This window comes from Sorex fumeus, unplaced genomic scaffold, assembly GCF_029834395.1.
Source record: "Sorex fumeus unplaced genomic scaffold, SorFum_2.1 ptg000054l, whole genome shotgun sequence".
Taxonomy (NCBI): domain Eukaryota; kingdom Metazoa; phylum Chordata; class Mammalia; order Eulipotyphla; family Soricidae; genus Sorex; species Sorex fumeus.
Genome location: NW_026606111.1, coordinates 27,919,553 through 27,941,495, shown reverse-complemented (window position 1 = coordinate 27,941,495; position 21,943 = coordinate 27,919,553). Strand labels below are relative to the sequence as shown.

Here is a 21,943-nt window from a genome sequence, read left to right as displayed (position 1 = left end):
CTGAAAGTTAAAATAATGCAACTGATTGCCATTGTGGTCTAATTTCTTCACGAATTCAGAGACAATGAAAAATAATATCAAAATTGGGAAATGTACTCATTTAACATTAAAAGATTAGGTGAATTTTAAATTCTTTTTTATAAAAAAAAAAGTACAAGAGTTTCCCAGGGGTCCTAAGTCACATATAAGAAACTATAGCTATACTTAAATAGAAAATGAATGTTTTTTTCTTTATATTTCATCTGAAAAATGTATCTTAAGTGCAAAGACTTTTCAGATGTGCTCAAAAAGACAAGTGCAGGCTGGAGCGATAGCACAGCGGATAGGGCGTTTGCCTTGCACGCAGCCGACCCGGGTTCGATTCCCAGCAGCCCATACGGTCCCCTAAGCACCGCCAGGAGTAATTCCTCAGTGCAGAGCCAGGAGTAACCCCTGTGCATTGCCGGGTGTGACCCAAAAAGAAAAAAAATGCAATCAATACAATGCACCTGGCCGGCCTGTCCATCTTGTTATGTGCAAGGAACAGTTTCCAGAAAGCCACAGTGACCTAGCATGGGCTCAGTGATTACTATATCTGTTGCAACCATCCCACTCACCTCCTTACACAAAACAGAGGATAATTTGGTAAACTAACAAAAGATTAAACTGTTACAAAATGTGACACTTGTACACAGAGTTAAGAAAACCATTCAGTAATATCCTTCACATGGCCCTATCAGGAATCTAAATCTGTTCTCTGGGATTAAGCTGCTCACTTAAGCCAAGGATAAAAGCATTGTATGGGCTAAAAGTTGAAATCATAATAAACTCTTCATATCATAGCAATAGAAAAAATTTATCCTTTCAGTCTGATCATGGGTGTCCAGAAAATTTTAAAAGTCCATGTAATAATCTATTTAAACTGGACCCCCTTTAGAGAAAGTGAAGGCATTTGATTTATTTGCTTTTTAAGTCAAGAACAGCGGGAAGTGACTACAATCTAAAACACATGAGTCCTAGATTAATCAATCATCTTGGGTGTCAATTATTAGCACAAGTGAACCACCTTGTGCCCCAATATGCTTTTATCACAGACTTCCGGTTTTAGCTCTCCAATCAAACTAGAAAATGCCTACCTCACATATGCTCCTCACATGTGCTCCATCACCAAGCTTTTACAAAATACCCCCTTACCTTACCTTTACAAAATACCCCCTTCACAGGGCCAGAACGACAGTATAGCAGGTAAGGTTCTTGCCTTGCATGCAGCTGACCTGGGTTCAATCCCTTGTATGATCCCCCGAGCACTCGTAGGAGTGATTCCTGAGCATAGAGCCAGAAATAAGCCCTGAGCATTGCCAGGTGTGGCCCTCAAACTAAACCAAACCAAAATACCCCCTCCCCAACCTCCTGCCGCCACCCAGGGCTGGGAGACAGCACAGGAAAGTTACTAGGGCACATACTTATCATGTGCCCTACCTGGACTCAATTCCTGGCATCTCGGGGTACAGCCTTAGAGGCCCCATCAGCCCAGCATCCTCAGGACCTTGCAATGAACCACCGGTTGATTGCCTGAAAATCCCTGATGAAGACCTTCTCTTCTTTCTCCCCAGTCTCCTGAGCAACATTTGGGAGACCCAACAACAACAACAAAATAAACACCACCTCTTCTCTTTTTTTCAACTGCCAAATAGCAGAATGCAATCACTTTTTTGTCCTGATGTTTCCAACAGATAAGTTTTTTTTTTTTATCTCCCTGCTATTTCCAGAGTGACCTTTCTAAGATGCAAATATAAGCCAATTGCTTCCCTGATGAAAACAGGCTTCTGGGAAAAGGAAGCGTGGTTCTCTCACTTAGCATCTCTCTGATATTGTTTTTACCTCTCTGTGGCTCTTGCCTCCTCCCTGATGATCCCCCTCTATGAGAAACACAGAAATGCCTATGGATCTCCAAAAGTGGTGTCTAGACTGGAACCTGTGTCCACTGTTCTCTCTGCCTTCTTCAAGCTGATTACTCCATCTTTCAATTAGGATTTAGCTCAAAGGCCTGTCCCGTAATCTCTGTCTCATTGGGATTCTTCTCTATACCTGGCAGCTTCCTCAGCTACTACCACCTGAGCATCTCCACAGCCTTGGAAATGCCAAACCACAGGCAATGTGAATCCACTGAGGCAGACAATTTATTCAAGGATATTATTGTAAGCACTTAACCTGGCACATAGTGAGCATCCAATGAATATGCCATTTAATGCCTTTCATGCCTTACATGCCATACCTTATAGAACATCAAAGCTCCCAGGGGCGGGGAACCTAAAAATGTCATTTTAAGGAGGTGCTTAAGACCTCATGATAGGTGGACACGGGAGGGGGTAGTGGTAAGATGCTTTCCTTTCATATAGCCAACCCCAATTTGAACCCTGGCACCCTGATGGTCCCCCAAGCACAACCAGGAGTGATTCCTAAGCAGAGCCAGGAGTAAGTCCGGAGCACTGCCAGAAGTGGTCCACCCATATCACTTTCCTCCCCCCCAAAAACCTCATGTGAACCTAAAAAAGTGTACAAAATGGTAGGCTTTGTGGCCCCTAATATGAAACAGGCAATATACTAGATCCAACAAACATCAGAGTCATTTTAGATACCTTAAATTAATAGCACAAGTATCTGCAATTAAATTTACATCTATTAATCTTTTTATGCTAGAAACCTTTCAGCATCACCCTTCCTGAGAGTCTCAACAAATTCATCCAGTTTCATTACATTCATCTTGTTTAACAGAGTGAGCAGATGCAATTATAGATAATGGTCAAACAAAGAGGCATTCACTTTATCTATCTAATGACCCTTTCACAGAGACTCTCGGATGCAGTTCCTGCTACATGCAGCCCTTGCATGCTCATCCTGGTTCTCAATCTGGAGCAAGAGGGCATTTTCCATTTTCCACTCTGTCATTACGAACACACCACAAAAGCTTCTTCCATATCTTCCTGACTACCCCCCCCCTTTTATTTTTCCTGACCTCTCTTAATTTTTCTAATTATCTTCAACAGGGATCACTTGCACATAGCTTCCCTCAATCAACAGACATCTATGAGTGCTGGCTGAGATACCAGGAGTGGGTAAAAGTTTTTAAATTCAGTTGCATCCAGAAAGGACACATGAAAATGAGTCCCCCCTGTGGAGAGAAGCACTTTACATGTATTTGATATACACACATCATATGCATGAAACACAAGTTCAGAAAACCAGATGGGACCACACTATGTTTCTTTCTGATATTCCTTTCTGTTTCCTCTCATTTGATGGTGGAGACACTAATTAAATTTTATTTCATGTCCCACTGATGAGTTAAGAATCCATCTGAAAAGCATTGTCCTAGAATACAGGGAGGACACTGGTGCTCTGGAGAGATCAATGAAGTTTTCTGAAAAGCTAAAACTGCCCCAAGTCCTGGGATAGAGGAAGGATGCTGAGGAAGAAAGAGGGGAAGAGGAAGGGTGGTAAATATTGAAGGAAGAAAGGTAAGGGAAGTAGGAGAAGAACATTTAAAAAGGTGATAAGAACACACCTGAGGGGTTTCCATTAAAGAGCAAACTAGATAAAAGAGCAGGAGAGAGGATGGCCTATGGCAGGAAAGTGATGGTCCAGACTACTTGGACTGAGAGGCAGTTATGACGGACTATCTCCTTCCTAGGGAGGGAATTCCCCAATGCATCACCAATCACGGCTCCCTGACCATGCTAATCCTTGAACATAAAAAGATGGTACTTGGGGGTGTTTGGGAAAGATGACAAGAGGAGCTGCCCAGGAAGCACAGAATCTTCATTCAGCTCGCAGCACAGAGACCATAGCATTGCAGAGAACTGGATGCAATTTATGGGGGCAGGGACCCCCATAGAGAACACCTCATTGAAAATGTGTCAACAAAAAACAAAGCAGACCTTAGTCATGGCCACCCGGTAAGGCCCACGTGCTCAGCCTGATCTGTGGCTCTCAATTTGTGTTAAAGCACCTCTGACATATGGCCCCAAGCCCCAGCCCAAGGGCGCTCATGTGAAGGTCACTAAGTGCTAATTATGCAATGTATTCTCGGGGAGCCAGTTCAACCTTAGTGTTCTAACTCAGTAAATGCACTTATTGATCTACTACCACACATTACACAGAATTCATCCCAAACTCTACATGTTAAATTTTTGAGCCATTTCTTGGAGACGATTTGTCAACGAGTGAGACAAATTCCTGGAATAGGTGAGCCACCGAATAGCAGGCACTAACACTAATGTGTGCTTGTGTTCTTCTTAACCTTCACTGACTGGCATTTGTGGCGCTGTGAAGAACTCCCAGGGAGAGGGGGGGAGTGGAAATGAGAACTGGCCCTCTTGCCTGAATGTGGTGAATCACTTGAAGGCCACAAGACACCCTGCCGGGCACAGCCAGTCCTTGCCCTCTGCTCCTTTCCACTCAGCATTTAGTCAGGCATAAGTGGAAGCACGTTAAAGAAATGTTGCAAACTTTTTTCTAACAAAGGAAAGAAGAAATAAATCTCCCAAACAACCAAGAATGGGCAGGAGGCTCCAAGCAGGACAGCGCATGAGAAGCCTAGAAAGTGTTTACAGGTGAGAAAAGTGGGTCGCTGGAATATCTGAGACACTGGGGGAGATGGTTTCTATGGACACCTGGGACACAGAAAGACTATAATGCAGGGGTGAAGGGTGTGGGGATGACACGGGAGGAGGTGGGGAGATGAGGTAAGACTCAGCACATTCCAATGAATTCCGAATGAAAATGCAACTTAATACTATGAAAAACCCAGTGTGAGTTTAATGCGAACCAAATGAAATATAGTACTTTTCTGAAAGCCACCAGGGGGTAACACAGATGAGAGTTTCTCTCTAATAATATAGAATAAGCCGGGAATGTTGCTCAGTCGTGGATCAACAACCTTTTGCACCGAGATACAAATAAAGACTCTTCAGTAGCAATGTAAACTCCAGTACAAGAGCAGCAGCAACAGCAGTGCTGGGCTGGTGGCTGAACAACCTCTGCACCACATGGTAAGTCAAGTTCCCCCCACCCAGAACAGAGATTTGCCAACAGGCAGAGGTGCTGGGAAAAGAATAAAAGCAGTCTCAAAAAAAAATCTAAAATTTTTTTTTGGCTTTTGGGGTCCACCCAATGATACTTAGGGGTTACTCCTGGCTCTACATTCAGGATTTACTTCTGGTGATGCTCAGGGGATGACTATGGGATGCCGGAATAGAACTGTGCGCAAGGCAAAGGCCCAATCTGCTGTTCTATGGCTCTGTCAACCCCCATCCCCCAAAGTCTATTGTTGTTGGTGGTTTGTTTGGTTTTTTTTTTTTTGGTGATGAGTTCTCTCAAATAGTTCCCAGGAGGTCTGGAGGCCCTTTCTCGTGATTCTTGGCCAACAGGGCAGTTTGATCAACTCAAGGGTTAGAAGACACGGTGCTGCTCAGGCCCTGTGGTGCTGGGGATTATCTGGACCTCTCGGACAATGCATGGGGATCTTCAGAGCCACACCTATTGGTGTTGGGGGTGGGGCCTCCAGTGTTGTACCCCGTGATGATCAGGGGATATGGGGTGCCAGGGATTGAACCAGGGTCAGCCACATGCAACACATGTGCCTTTACCCTTCACTATCTCTTAGGCCCCTCAAAATATTTTTTGAAAATTCGAGATCAACAGAAGACACTTATAGCAGCATATACAAATTCATTTCCTGCTGGAGGACCGAAGCAACAGCTGTTCAGGCTAGGAACTAGAGCATTTTGGCCCCTGTGGGTATATATTTACAGATAGAGCAGTTGGTAAATCAAGGCACAGCCAGCCTCATGCTGGAGAGCCAGCATGTCCGGGTTTGAATCAATGTTCTCCTGCTGACTGGCCTTGGGAATGCTATTCCACGTCTCTGCTTGCTTCTGTCTCCCTTTCTGTGAAACAGAGGGAGAGGACGATCCACTTGATAGGCTGATGGAGAGTTGAGGGATAGAGACGAGGGAGGCAGAAGAGTTGCCAACTTATACCATGCTGTTCACTCCCCTCGTCACACTCAGTAATAAAGAAGGGGATGCATTCCCACTGAATACAGTGGATTTGGGCAGATGGTGGAGACATGGACCGGTCTGGGGTTTAAAAACCACTTCAAAGAAATGTTCTGAAAGATCATTTGGGGTGAGAGGTAGGGAAGATTGCTCAGAGGGCTGGAGTACATATTTTGCATGAGGAAGGCTCAGGTGTGATCGCCAGCACCACATGACCCTTCCCCAGCACTAACGGAAGTTACTCAAGAAAGACGGGGTATTGGGGGCCAAAATGCCCAGCTTTCCAATCTGGGGTTTTATTTTCCCTTTATGTCAGAGCTCCTGCTTTTCTGACTCCTTGCCAGCTATTTACTCTCAATATTTTTACATTTGGTATTGGCTATAGCTCACATTTAGAAAAAAGAACAGTGGTTTGTCCTCAAGAAAAATTGATAAATTATGAATTATCCAGAGAGGAGTAGATACATATGCATATAAGCTAATTACCATTTACAAATATACTAGAACCTAAAATATAAAAAGAATTTCAAGACTCATAAAAAAATCTAATTTCTCTGGGTTTTGGCATTGCTTTTAGAAATCTAAAAATGAATAGCTGACATTTTAAGAGCCTAGTTACAGGGCTGCAATTTAAAGCTTGTGCAGACACACACACAAGCACGCACACACTGACACTACTCTTGGGTAGTTGCCATGACAACCAAATGTGGAGCCTACTGAGCTCTTTGTTATCTTGCTTTAAGATGCTGTGCCAAAACACAGTTGTGTGAGATTCTTTACTAATTAAGTGGGAAAGGTTAAAAGATTTTCCAGAGCCACATGGTTTCCATTTGTGCTGGGACTCAAGAAAAGCAAATGCTAAATATTTTAAGAAAAACAATTTAAGAGTAATCACTGCAAGACCAGTTCCAGACCAAAGTAGACATAATATTGAAGAAAACGGGGGACAATGTTTTTTGCTTGCTTTGGCATGCTGTGTTCATTTTAGCATCTTCTCCTAAGTTGTGCCAAACTTCCTTAATGAAATATCAATTTGTATGGTACATTTTGGTGAATAGTCTACTATTTTACAATCACATTGAAATACTTTCCTTCCTTGGTTACAGCTCTCTCAGTTCATATGGGAACCCATAACTTCCATATGCTAATTAGACAGAAAAAAAAGGAAAAGCTTTCGTTATATTAATAGGAAACTTTGTGCGTTAGGAAAAAAGAGAGAACAGTGATGGGGCAAGAGAGGGATGACTGGGTACTTTGGGGGGCTGTAATCAGCTCTAACTTTGTCTCCCTTCCATTCTTTCATTAGTTGTCTGTCTCCCTCACAGGTTTGCTCTCTGCCTCTGTTCTGGCCATTAGACACTGACCCACTCCAGACTCAGTTTTCTATACTTTTATTATTATTTTGTTTTTTAAGCCACACACAGCAGTGCTCAGGGATTACTCCTAGCTCTGAGCTCAGAGATTATTCCTGGCAGAGTTCTTGGGACCATATGGGATGCTGCGGATCAAACCAGGGTTGGACGCAGGCAAGGCAAACACCTTACCTGTTGTACTATCTCCCCAGACCCTCATTCCATGCTTTTTTCCTAGGTAGGCTCATCCTTGGCCTGTAGCTTTAATTATTGCCCATGTGTCTTTACATACCTTGCAAGGTCTCTTCTGAGTTCCTGATCAGGTAATCCAAATATCTCCCAAATGCCCTCCACTGTGATGCTACTTTATAGGCAAGCTGGGTTCTCCTAGGATGCTCCTTTATCAGTAAATGGCAGCATGACTGGCCAGATACTAGGTGTACTCAAACTATAGCTGCTAAATGAATTAATCAATCCTCAATCAAAAACACCCCCAAGGTTCATCCTTGTTAAAGCCCTCTTCCTCTCCCACCCCTGGGCAGTCTCCAAGTCCTCTTCATTTTCCCTCTTAAATACCCCTTAGATCTTATCCATTTTCCAAATCCCACGAGGCACTTTTTTTTTTTTTAGTTAGCAAGAGTTTAATGATAAAGCAACATTTCAGTGCCAGTATCTGCTTGCTTGTCTTGCAGTTTTCAGGAAACCCCATTTTTCTAGCTCTTGCATTTTCGTATAGGTATAGAGAAGGGCTGGCAGCTGTAGAACAGGAGATAGGCTGTAGCGGTTTGAACTGAAGTGTCTGGAATCTCACTGACTCATGTGTCATCAAAGCTGTACCATGCCTGGGTAACTGAGTTCTTGCAGAAAGCTGTGTAGTGGCCAGCATCCAGATCCCCAAAGTGGTTCACCACTGCACAGAGATTGTATTTCAGGTGTTTCCTATCTCGATAGCAGATTTTGCCAGAAATATTTCAATAATAATATTTTAAAACCATTTTTATTGAGCTCTCAGGATTTAAATCACTGTTAATAATATACTTTTCCTGCATACATCATTCCAACACCACACTCATCATCAGAAAGCCAGCTTCCCTATACCAGTGTCCCATGGGCACCTCCCAAGCCACTTTCCCTCCCATGAAAGCTCAGCCAATGATGATCAGAAACAGAGAAGTTGGGCAATCTGTACCTATCAAATAATGTATTGAAAAATGATAAAGCTGGTGGAAGGAAAGAGGGAAGAGAACATTTACCGAATCTTAACTATGCCGGGGTAGGATCAGACACCTCTTGCATACTATCACCTCTTATCTCCACAGTGACCCATATTATAGAAGAGACTCAACTGAGCATATGGGGGCTGGAGCAATAGTACAGAGAGTAGGGCGTTTGCCTTGCACAAGGCCAACCCGGGTTCGATTCCCAGTATCCTATATGGTCGCCCAAGCACTGCCAGGAGTGATTTCTGAGTGCAGAGCCAGGAGTCAGCCCTGAGCATTGCTGGGTATGACCCAAAAGCCAAAAAAAACAAAACAAAACAACAACAAAAAATAACTGAGCACAGGGGATCAAAGAGCATCCCCTGGTCCCCCACCTTCACTTTGGTCCCAACAAGCAGAGAATAGCAGCAAGTACAAAGAAGAAGAAGAAAGTAGCGATGATCACAGCTTATTCGAGACAACTGTGCTTGGCACATGTGCACATTATTTCACTTAAGACACATCAGCAATCTGGGGAATGGGTGCTGTTACCATTCCAACCTGCAGATGAGGACATAGTGACACAGGACCTACCTGCTCAAGGTGGAAAATTCACTAGCTGCAGAGCTGTGATTCCGGGTGTGGACCTGGGTGTGTTATTAAGGCATTTACTCACACCATCTCACCCATGATGACAGGTGGTGGGATAGACAGACAGAAAACACAAATACATCCCTGCCATTCAGCAGCTTGTAAGGAACTTGAGAAGCCTGTGTCCGGCTTCTCTGCAAAGCAGGGAGCAGAGTTTACAGAGGAAAGCCTCCCTGGCTTCAATCCTGCCACTGGAACGGCGTATTTCCAGGCTGCCAAGCACTTCCCAGGCCCACAGTTCCATCTCCAAGAGGCACCTGGAGGGGATGCTCCGGTGTTTGTGCTAATTTGATGAAAAGTGAACATTTCTTACAGCATCTCTTTTTTTAAGTACTATAAGTGACAGAGACACAAAAATATTTTTTAAAGAGTTTTAATATAATACTTACAGTTTTATCACTCCATCTGGACACCGGGCACAGACCTGTTGGCTGCTTCTGTCTTGTGGATGTTGACTCTGCCCCAGCTGAACAAACCTGCAGGGCACAATACAGAAGGAGGAAACTAACACGGGTACTGCTTCCAATAAATCCACTCCACACAAAATGGCAAGACGCGGGCTCAAATGACAGCATCTGCTTATCTCACAAATGCACCTGCCAGTGCCCCAAAAAAACACAGGACTTCATTTACTCCTGACTGTCTTAACTGAGAGTAGAATCATGAAGAGGAAAGTGGTTTTGTTATTTCCCTTGAAAAAATGAAAAGGGCCAGGGAGACAGCATGGAACACATGCTTCGCACACAGGAAACCAAGCTCCATCCCTGGCACTGCACACTCCCCAGAGCACTGCAGAGGTGACCCTTGAGCACTAAGTGTGACCCTACCATGAAAATTTAAAAATAAATTTTTAAAAAAGGAAGTCATCACGGTGGCTATTTGAACAAAATACACACTTCACTGCATTTCTATTCACTTAAATGTAGTACAGAACATGAACCAAAACTTTCCCGAAGCCAGAAAGAAGATCGTGGGACCTCCTAATGCTCAGAGTGACTGCAGCAGGAAGTGTGAGGGAGTTGTGGGGTGTCTGCCGTGGAACAAATGAGGAGAGAAGTGCAGAGCTTGGGCTCTATCTCCGGAAGCAAGAGCACCCCATCCATAGAGGAAGTTAGAACAGCATTCCCCCATCTTGAAGGTAAGAGCCAAAAAGAGTCCCTCTGGGGATTCCATATTCCCATATTAAGCAGGGAGAGGGTCACTGAAGACAGGACAGTGCTCTCATAAGTGAGCAAGAAGAATGCAGGAAGAAGTGTGAAAGAAGGGACCATATGCAGCTCCCCCTCATCCAATGGAGAGAGTTTTGTTCACTGGGTCCCAGGGAGGCTGATTCTTTATGTCTTTTGGTTCTTTTCTGAATTTCTTTAAAAATGTTCCTTGCCCCACTCACCCCACCCCCCTTTTTTATTGAAGTGACATTACATTGCAACATTTCATGTTTCAGGCACGCCTCGCTGAAAATCAATGCATCAGTCTGTGGGGCCAGGGATAAGCACAGAATGGGTTGTCTTAAGAAATCACTGAAAGGTCTAATTGTGCTCTTAATGTACAAAGAGGGCTATAATATCTTTGCAGTTTACCAGAGTTCGTTAAAGAGACACAATCCTGTGTGCTACAAACCAAAGACGGATGTACTGTTCTCCAGAATATTGGACCCAGAACCTAGATACAGAACATGGATTCCTTCCTCCCCTGCAACCCTCCTTTTCCTCCAGGCCCCTGCATCCTTCTCATAGTTCCCAGAGGGCGCTGTGGCTGAACTAGGCTGCACCTCACTCCTTGGAAGAGAGGTTTGCAAGTGGCCCTCAGAGAACCCCTGAGTTAACAGGTTCCAGGTGAAAATCCTGCTGATAGCCAGGAACCCTTTGCTTTTGCTTCATTATCCTGAGCCAGCGTTTCCGTCCTTGCCAAGGACACTCTTGGGCACTGCAGTCAACAGTCAGATTATCCAGACGCTAATGCCAGGTTATTTGTTCTTCCAAATCATGTTGTTCACAGAAGCCCAGCTCAACTGCTAAAGGGTTAGCTACAGTCAGCGGTAGCTGCGACCAGTAAGTAGCTACTTGTTGGTGTCTGGAACAAGAAGGAGGAAGTGGAGGAAGTCGCTAAGTTCTACATAACTTAGGCAGTAAGACATAGGCAGAACAGTGCTCCTGCAGCCAAGAAGAGCTGCTTGTGATTTTACAATACACATTTGTAGGTTGTGACCTTATGTTATATTTGTACACATTATATCTACTTTACATATCCTATATTTGTAATTTGAAGTAAAAAGCTAACAACACCTACTTCAATGAATCCACTGGAGAGAATGGAGAATTAATACTCATTTCTATGATGGGGATTACATAAGCAAATCTGATCTGAATGGAGGATGTGATCCCCCTGCAATCTACACCAATATCTGCAGTAGGTTGAAGGGTGCTTATGTGGTCCTGTCAGATTGAGAATTTCTCAGGTGTGAGTTTTCTTTCAGAATCGGCTACCTCTGCATCCTTTCAGAAACACACACAGACACAGACACAGACACAGACACAGACACAGACACAGACACACATACACACACACACACACAGAGTGAGAGAGAGAGACAGAACTCTACATAATTTCAAGAATGCCCTTTCGTGAATACCATCATTTCAGCTAGGTCTGCCAACCAAAGGCTGGTAACAACAGGCTTCAACCTTTCTACACCTGCACACGTGCACTGCAAATCATTAGTTAAAACATTCTGAGTCAGGCTCCTGTGATCACCACTTCCTTTCTCTTCCTCAGGTGTCAATCCAACCAGTGGCCCCAGCTTAAAGCAAATGCCAAAGGTCTCAGCTGTTATCCCAGGTTTGTTTCAGAAGGTGGCTGGTCTCAGAAATTTGTGAATGTAGGAGTGCATTTGTACTTTCAGTTTCTAGGTGAGCAGTAAAAATACATGGCATAAAAATCCCTCCATGTTCTCACTAAGGACACAGGAGAACTTAGGCCCTTTAATTCCAAATATAAGTCGATGGTGCAGTATTTGACCTCCTGAAGACTACCTGCTTTCCAAGGAGAATTCACATTCTTCTGTATGGTTGACATTTTTATTTTTAGTATTGTCTTTTTGGATTGGGACCACCCCCAGCATTGCTCAGGGGTATTCCTGTTGAATCCTTGGGGTTTACTCCTAACAGTGTTCAGAGAACCATGCTGAGGATGCCACTAGGCTCCAGCATATAAAGCATGTGCTCCAGCCTGATGGGCTATTTCTCTTGCCCTGACCATCTGCATTTCTGTTTGTTTGTCTTGGGGCCACACCCAGCAGTGCTCAGAATTTACTCCTAGCTCTGCACTCAGGAATCACTCCTGACAGGTGGGGTACCATATGAGATGTCTGAAACAAAACCCAGATCAGCAATGTGCAAGGAAAGCACTTTACCTGCTACACTGTATCTCCAGCCCCTAATCATCTGTATTTTTTAAAAGTTATGCGAGATATAAGATTCTGTTATAATACATTTTCATTTTCCCCTTAACATCTACATGGAAGTGTTTTACCTTGAATAAATGGAGAGATCTTCCTCTGAGAGGCCATCTGAAAGGTTAATGCCATACACCTCTTTCATGGGCTGGACCATGTTCTGGGTTAAAAACAAAAACCAAAAACCAGGAAGAATTTTTAGGAAGTTAGCATCTTCGTAATTTCCAAAGATTAAAAAAAAGCAAATCTGGGCAACTTTCTACAAATGCAATCAGTATAGCCATCAACAGATTCATTCATTCATTCATTCATTCATTCATACATACATTCATAATTTTTCAAGATCTAATTTCATTTCCACTAAAGAAGTTCATTTTAGGGTAACACAATGTTAAATAATGACTTTATATGATGCAAGAATTGGCTTTTTTTTTTTCAGCAGAGGGTTGACAGTAAATATTTCAGGTCTGGGGACCCATACTGGCTCTGCCAACAACTACTCAATTCTGCTGTTGTGTAAAAGCAGCCACAGACATACAGGTGTGGCTGAGTTGGAATTAAGCAAAAGATGGATTTGGCCAATTAGTTGTAGCTGCTGACTCCTGGAGTTACAGGTCCAGTGATAAAATGATCACATTTGCCATATCTACTACTTAAAAAAAAATTTTTTTTGAGGCACCATGATTTACAAAGTTATTCACAGTTGAGTTTCAGGAATACAATGTTCTGCCACCAGTGTCAATTTACCTCTAACAGTGTCCCCAAGTTCCCTGCCACCCCCAGTCTGCCTCCTTGACAGGTATATTTTTAAGTTTGATTGTTGTAGTTTGGATCTCCTGTTTTCAGGGTTTGAATATACAGCTATACCACTCCTCTATACCACCAATGTGTTCTGGGCCTCTGTTACCTCTCCTCTGCCTACTTGATTACTTCTCTACTTGATTTTTTTTCCTTTCCCAAGCTTCATTTATATAATGTAGGTTCAAGTGTAAATGGCCCCTTGTCAATTGACCTTTTCTCACCTTTGATTCCTTGTATTCCCTTATCCTATTACTCTCCATACCACAGATAAGTGGGATTATTTGGTATTTGTCATTCTTCTTCTCACTTCCTTTAACTAGATGCCCTCCAATTCTATACAAATTGCATAAAATTGAATGATTTTTATCCCTCCTTGCAGTTGCATAGTATTCCACTATGTCTATATGGCACACTTTCATTATCCACTCATCTGTCACTGGACGCCTGGGTTGATTCCATATACTACCTATTGTGCTAAGTGCTGCAATGAATAAAAGGCATGGATATAATATCTACTTCAAAAAGTGGTACTAACTGAGTTTCTCCAAAAATAGGTTTGGTTCTTTGTCATTGATTTCTCTTGTTTTTCCTGGATATAATGGTAATGTCAATTGTACAGAAGATGTTTCACACATCTTTCTATAGCAATAAAAAAGAAAGACTGCCTGACGCAGATCCAAACCCTGTATTCCAACAACATGCTAAGTAAGGGAATAAACAGATCACAAAACCCACCAATTTGTTCATTTTTGAGCCACAATCAGAGATCCTCTGGTCTTACTTCTGGCACTCATGGTTCACACCTGAAGGAACAGGTGGAGTGCTGGGGAACCAAATCCAGGTCACTGTATTTAAGGCAATTGCCCTACCCCCTCTACTATCTCTCCAGGCCCTCACAAAGTCACCAATTTTATGAAAATAAAAATGAACTCCTATTCAACAAGGTCTTTGCTGAGTGTTCCTCACTGTGGTGAATTGTTCAGAAACCACAGGAGACCGGTGTCAGATAACAGGAACTTCTCTCATCTTAGCCTTTTTGCTGACAACACAAAGGTTCTGGAACCCCTTCCTGGGCAGTTCCCATTTCTCCAACCCACACCTCGGTCACTTTGGTACTGTCTCCAGTGTCTGTCATCTTCACTGGAGTGGAGCGCTGGGACACAGAGCCTTCGTCTTCCCGGTCGGTCCCAGAGTCATCCTCAGAGCTGCTGGACACAGCCTCCTCGCTGGGGGGTGGCGGGGCACTGGCTGCCGTCTTTCGCTGCAATACAGTCTCTTCTCTATTGCTTTTGTTCCTTGAAAGAAATAGGGTGGGGGGGGGGAACGGGATGGTGGAAAGCATCTTTCAACTGAACCCTCAGCCCTCACTGTGCATCACTCTTTGCCCTACCCTAACCTGGGCGAAACAGAGGAGAATGACTATGAGAAACAAGTTTTGGGATTCAACTTGTGCTGAGTGGAAAAACCTTAGTATTTTACCATGCACATCAACCTTGCATGAACCTAAGCCCTATTATAAATTCATAAAATAAACCAGCATGCACATATAGATGCAGCAAAGTCTTCTTTTCAAAATATTTTTAGGCTTTCCTTTTGGGAACTGAAATCACTATTTTTCAAATATGCAAACGTAAGTTTGAAGCATTAGTAAAATTACCTATAACTTGCAGAAGCTTTAAGACTAGATTCAAAAGGGCCAGAGTGATATAGTATAGTAGGTAGGGCACTTGCCTTGCATGCGACCCATATGGTTCCCTGTGCCCACCAGGGGGATCACTGAGTGCAGAGTCAGAATCAAGCCCTGAGCAGTAGGTGGTACCCACCCCCCCACTACCAAAAAAATAGCTCAAAAGCCAGATCTATGCATATTTCCCTTTCTCCTATGAGTTTTATCAAGTATATTAAAAACTTCTATATCTATATCTATATCAAAGGAATAAGCAACTAATACCTATAAACTGAAAGTTAAAATTTATTTTATTTTTAGTAAGTATCTATTCTAAACTTCCTTCTAATAGTATATAATAAATGGGACAAGGGGGAGAAGAAATCCACACTTAGAATTTTTTTCATGCTACATTTGAGGGCAATTAAGAATATTTATAAATTCAGAATATATTTTCTAGTAATACGTTTTGGCTTTTATGAAAAGATCATAATACTTCATTCTTAATTTTTAAAATTTGACACAAGAAACTTAAAATACTTAATTTTGAAAGAAAAAAGAATATAAAAATCAACTTTCACAAAATGAAATCAAAGAGAAAAGAATATGAAATCACTTTTACAAGAAAAGAATATGAAATCAACTTTCTAACAATAGGTTATATTTTTATATATAACCTATTGTTAGAAAGTTATATAAAATAGATTATTTCCTGCAACTGGAAAGTAGTCAATACCATTTCTGTACAATGTATTAATATGGCTGGTCAATGATACATCTGTACCAGAAACTCCTTGAATTCTAAACTTAGCATCTGATCCAGGTCTTAAGCTTCAGCTATTAAGACCATACAGTTAGATTTAAAAAAAAAATGGCCTATTTGGAAAATAGTAATAATTATCCTACTGTATAAATAACATGTAGCTAGAATCCATGTAAGACCCTATAAACACTCCCAGATATAATTTGAATTTGAGAGGAGGGGAACACCCCACTTGGCAGGGCTCAGGGGATAGTCCTTGCTCTTCGCTCAGGAGTGATCTCTAATGATACTCAGAGGACTACATGAAGGACCAGGATTAAACCAAGGTTAGCTGCATGCAAAGCAGGTGCCTTATTCCTGTGCCATCTCTCGATTTGCTCGAGCGGGCCCAGTAACGTCTCCATTGGAGACTTTGTTGTTACTGTGTCTGGCATATCGAATACTCTCGGTAGCTTGCCGGGCTCTCCGAGCCATCTCTCCAATCTCATACAATTCAGATTGAGTACCTATAGTCTTGGTTCATCATCTTCCTCATATTACTGGATATAGTAATAGTCTTGTTCTTCATCATCTTGTCTCGGTTCATCATCTTCCTCATATTACTGGATATAGTAATAGTCTTCCCCCAAACAATGTTAAACTAATACACTTAGTAAATCCACTAAGTTCTCTATTTGAGCATATAGCTTTAATATTTCTTCAGGATGCCAATAAAAATAGCACAGTGAATATAAATTCTGATCCAACTCTTTATGTAATGGGCAACAGAGCATGTTGAGTCATTACAGGACATAATGCATAGTATCTGCTTCTTGACTTTATGTCATCTGTAATGTTCCTAATAAAAAATAATAAAATTGAGCATGTTGCTGAAGTTCCCATAAATTCCACTTTCAACGTTGACAATTTTAGTGGTCCTAGTGCTATATAAATAAACTACCTATACAGAGGTGATAAAAGGATTGTGGCCCAAACCTTGTGACTTGAAGTTATTAGGTTTTGGTGGAAATTGTATTTCAAGTGCTATATTATCTTTGCATGACTCTTTAAAATTTCTTTCTAAATGCAAATCTTACCCCAATACTGATTTTCCAGTTTCATCTGGTTTCCGCACGGTAAATGGACTTGGATCAATGCCAACGGTCTTAGGCATAAAGTCACTGAAGAAAAGAAAAAAAAAATTCTACTTGAACCATAATTGACCCAGATGATACTGATTTGTTTCTCAACTCACATTCTTACACTTGTCCTTCTTGCCCTGAGGGCCACATTTAATGTGAGTGAAATGTTCAGAGGAACTTAGGTGTTTAGAGCCACTCAACTGTACAAACTCACATAAGGTAACTTCACAGTTACAAACCTTCAATGCAAATGTTCTCTATGATTATGAGGCCCCAAAGTTTTGAACTTCAGATTTTGTTCATAGGAGCACAGTTGATAGCTATATCACTGCTAAGGTTTATATTCTTGGTTAAGTACCTGATTAGTTTTCAGGTAAAATTAAACTCATAAAACCAGCACCAAGATAGTGTACTATCAAGTTTTATAGGCATTGTGTTTATTATACCAACCTACCTAAGGAGGCAGACATAATGATAAAGAACAGAGTGTCATGAGTTGAAGTATCAATATCTACCTCATCCGTCTGGGGGGGTCAACTCATTAAAACATGGTTAGAACACTTTAAATACAAACTTTTAATTTACCACTTACTGAGACAAGCTGATGTAACTTCCTCACTACGTAAAGTCTCTCTGACTATTATTGCTAAATCCAGACCAAATTCCTTAATGAAGGCCCAAAAGGGAACAGTTTGTCTGATTTATGCTGATAAGACTTCCAGTTTCTGGCAAGGAGACCGCTCTGAAAGTGTGATCCTTTCTTTTGGACAGAAAAGAAAGTAATATTGAATCTAATCCAAAATTCCTGTTTAAAGGGTTTCAAAAACGTTTCTAAAAAGTGGTTGTGGTTTTTTTTTTTTTTTTGCTTTCCTTCTTTCTTTCTGGACATAAACAACTGGTCCTCTTTGTGGACCCACTATATGCAAATGCTTACCCACTAGAGTTTATTTGTAACTCCCAAATCAACATGCAGAGTTTTTAGAATGATTCATGGACATTTGCATTACTGAAGTGGTGAAGAGTTAAAGGAACCCAATGCTCAAGTTCCTCGCTGAGGTCAAACAAGGTGATGATACTATATGTCAACAAATGTGCTTTTTCATAGGCTATGTAGTGCCATATTTTTTAAAAAATATTTTTGTGGTTATCCCAAAGCACAATGAGTCTAAGAAAGGCAGTGTGCTATGTGACAGAGAAAAGACAGCCAATAAAGAAACTGCTTTCAGGCAGGAGTTACAGTGCTACTGAGGACTCAATGTTAATGAATCAGGAACTTATATTATGTGAGGTATTATTCATATGGAATATATACAGCAAGATTGGGCACATAGATACGCTGTTATCACCAGGTGCTCTCTCGTAGAAGTAATGGCTCTGTGAAAATTTACTGCCCGCAGGAACCATTTCATAAACCATGACTCCTACTTCCTACAGATAAAGACAAGCTACTATTTATACATACACGTATATGTGATATCATTTTTTCTTTGCTGGAGTAAAAACTTTTAGAAATTATTATAACTTTACAGTTAAAACTACTACAAATGTAGCTAAACTCAAGTAAAAATTCAACAGCTTTCCTATCTCAAACAGAAGCAAAATGGAGATTGATTGCTAGATTGGGAAAAAAAAAAAAACACAGAATGTTTTCCCATGTGTTACATTAAGTTTACATATACCTCAAGTTTGAGAAAAGTCTAAGTTACAAAAATGTAGACTTTAGTAGAAAGCATAGTAGTAATCTGTGCCAAAGACAGTATACTGGTTAAGGCACTTGCCTTGTATGCAGCCAATCTAGTTCAATTCCTGAAACTGCACATGATACCTTGAGAACTTCAAGGAGTGATCCCTAAGCAGAGCCAGGAGAGAGCAGAATAGGGTATGCCCCCAAACCAAAAAAAAAAAAAAATCAAAATAAGATTTTTCTCTGCCTAATTTTTTTTAGTCACATCACATCATTTTTCTAAAAAGCTCCTCCAAACATTAAAAGAAGCAGAGGTCCTAATCAGTGGCTGAATAAATAGCAGTACTCCTACATTTAAAAAAAAAAAAAAAGAAGCAGAGGAGCCAAAGCAATAGAACAGGGCTCTTGCCTTGTATGCAGCCAACCTTGGTTCAATCTCCAGCATCCCCTATGGTCTACCGAGCACTATTAGGAGTAGTCCCTGAGTGCAGAGCCAGGAGTAACCCCTAAGCATTGCTGGGTGTTTTAAATAAATAACTTGAAAAATAAATAGAGATAAAAATGAAGTATGGTCAAAAGTGACAGATCAGAAAGGAGAGGATCTAGAAATACCATCTTTTTTTTGGTATGAGTTATGGTAAGAGATGGAGTGATAATGACTATGAGAAATAAGAGGACTTCTTCCTCAAATATTTGATGAGCTGTTGCAGAGAAGAGGACTGAGATGCATCCTCGGCCTGATCAAAGGAAGACATCACAGTAGCTTCCACTGGCTAGAGCTCACCTGGGCCAGGTGCTCCATTAGGCACTTAGGGTGTACATGGGGGTAGGGATGGGGAACCACAAATCTCCCAGCTCTAAGAAATGAAGAAATGTCACCACTGATAAGATGAATCACTGTCTCAAAGCCACAAAGGATTCACATTTCGACTGTTCTACTACTCAAGACTGTGTCGCTCTTGGTTACCATTTCTTTATGTTGGTTTTCAATGCCTATGTCTGTTTCAGAGATAGAATTCATTCCACATGTCAGATTATAATCAGTGGCAGGAGGATTTCAACTTCCCAGAGGGCTGAGGCTAACTCGAGTCCCCTAACAACAGAAGCAGCTTCCTCCTACAGTTATGGGATCCTCAGTCCAGCAAAGGCCCCAGAAGAGGGTAAGTCATCACTCACTTGGAAGCAGGCTTACAGACAGACTTCTGGACAAGTGACACATATGTAAACAAATGATCAGAACAAGAGTTTACAAATGCTTATTGTACTCAGGACTCTTAACATACCGTGCGGAGTTTGTCATGCCCAAGCAAAAAGTGTCATCAAAACAACTCAACTCGTATGGTCGGAAGAACTCGCTGTGGATATCGATCTCTTCTTCATATCTGTGGAATTTCTTCACCACCAATCTCTTTAAGTTTGCAGCACAGATAACTGAGAGAGAGAGAGAGAGAGACAGAGACAGAGACAGAGACAGAGACAGAGTGAGAGAGAGGGACTGCCTGTTACTCTTGCGGTCCTTTGACTTGATCCAGCAAACAGCTGCACCTTATCAACTTTGTTCATAGAGTGCAGGGGCATGGTTCATCCCTTGCCCCGGGAACCCACATACTTGTAAGAGATATGAATACATGAATGTAACAAGCTTGAAGCAAGCTGGTGTGGCTTTGGAAAGTTGGGGGTGGCAGTGGGAATTATTTTAGGGCTCAAACAACTCGTGTCTTGCTCTCACATAAATACTCTTGATAAAAACCGCCCAGTCATGTGACTAAATTTCTTTTTTATTTCAAATCCCCTTGATGGCCATTGTTAGATGAATGAAGTCATTCCCTTTCTCCCAGAACAAGCAAATCTTAACAAAATGAACTCTAGGGTTTTAAATACTTCCCTAAGATGAATTAATCATTTACTAAGAACTCACAGTCATTTGGAATCATCTCCCTTCATGGCTCAAATTGGGACAGTTAATCACACCAGAGGGATCCCTCACAACAAGAGGTCCAGTCTGGCAACAGATTTCACTTGGCGCCCTTTCCCACAGGGGAAAGGTGGCTGGTCCAAGGCCAGCAAGATCAGAAATAGACCTGGAACTAAACTCTAAAATAGGGTAATTCGGGGAACAAAGAGATAGTACAGGGGTTGAGTCAACTGCTTTGTATGCAGTGACTTGGTTCTATCTCTGACATGACATACGGTCCCCTAAGCCCAGCCAGGAGTGATCCCTGAATTCAGAGCCAAGAGTAAGCTTTAAGCTTACCATGGGGTGAGGTTCCCCAACCAAAATACAATTGGGAAAAAGAAACTGGGTGATGCAAAGTTAGAAACAGCCTTCTGTGAGTTAAAAAAAAATTCTGGGCACAGAGGACACATGCATTTGGTGGCTGAGAACCATTCCCTTGGCCAGCCTATGGTGAAGAGCAAAGGAATGGAGGAATGGGGAAATGGAGGAAAAGGGCCCTAGGCTGGTTTGTAGTCAGTGACCCTTTATTTCATTCTCATCCGCATCCTTACAGCTTCATTTTCCTATAGCATAGTTTGTTTCTTCTCCTCACAGCTTCATTTTCTCTACTTCTCTCTTACAATGTAGTTATCTCTCCCATAGCAGAGTTCTTTTCTTCCCCACAACAGAGTAGTTATTTCTTCTACAGCATTGTTGTTTCCTTCTCCCTTTTACAACACAGTTATTTCTCCCACACCGTGCGCTGTTATTTTCTCCCCCCTTCTCTATAAGCATAGTTAAACAGAAATTGTGAAGGATGGGGGCACACATAGATGTGGTTGAACATCATCATAACATCAAACAGATGTAAAGCCCTTCCTTCAGAGGAAGTTCTTCTAGGAGATTAAGTCAAGGACAAAATCTCATCTGGGGGCTCAGCACTCTAGATTACTAGCAGATCCGCTCAAGGGTGGGATCCCATCTAGGGTATACTGCTTTTTCCTTTCCTCAACTAGTAATCCATCTAAACAATCATACTGAATTTACTTCTTACTAATATTACTAGTCATTTTGTATGAACACAGAAAGAGATATATTAAGCTTGAAGGTTGGCTCTTCCTGGGGACATCTTGCCATATATCCCAGACAACAGTCCTTAGGCCAGGTTAGTGTTTCCTAACCCCAGCAAGATTCTTTAGTTACTACTTTTTATGTCCTGACAGAATTTGTTCCATGACTGTGCTCTTAACTTAGCCTGTTCCTTTTCAATGCCAGGGT

General features: G+C 41.8%; 1 protein-coding gene across 1 annotated transcript in view; it reads right to left on the bottom strand.

Moving 5' to 3' along the window:
* Positions 1 to 21,943, bottom strand: part of FIG4 (FIG4 phosphoinositide 5-phosphatase) — a 138,119-nt gene that overhangs the window by 39,984 nt on the left and 76,192 nt on the right. Inside the window, exons 18-22 of the mRNA XM_056125023.1 lie at positions 20,013 to 20,160; positions 17,001 to 17,084; positions 14,595 to 14,790; positions 12,772 to 12,854; positions 9,630 to 9,716 (exon numbers count right to left, since the gene is read on the bottom strand). Of these exons, the coding sequence (XP_055980998.1) occupies positions 9,630 to 9,716; positions 12,772 to 12,854; positions 14,595 to 14,790; positions 17,001 to 17,084; positions 20,013 to 20,160 (598 nt within the window). The remainder of the gene's footprint in view (positions 1 to 9,629; positions 9,717 to 12,771; positions 12,855 to 14,594; positions 14,791 to 17,000; positions 17,085 to 20,012; positions 20,161 to 21,943) is intronic.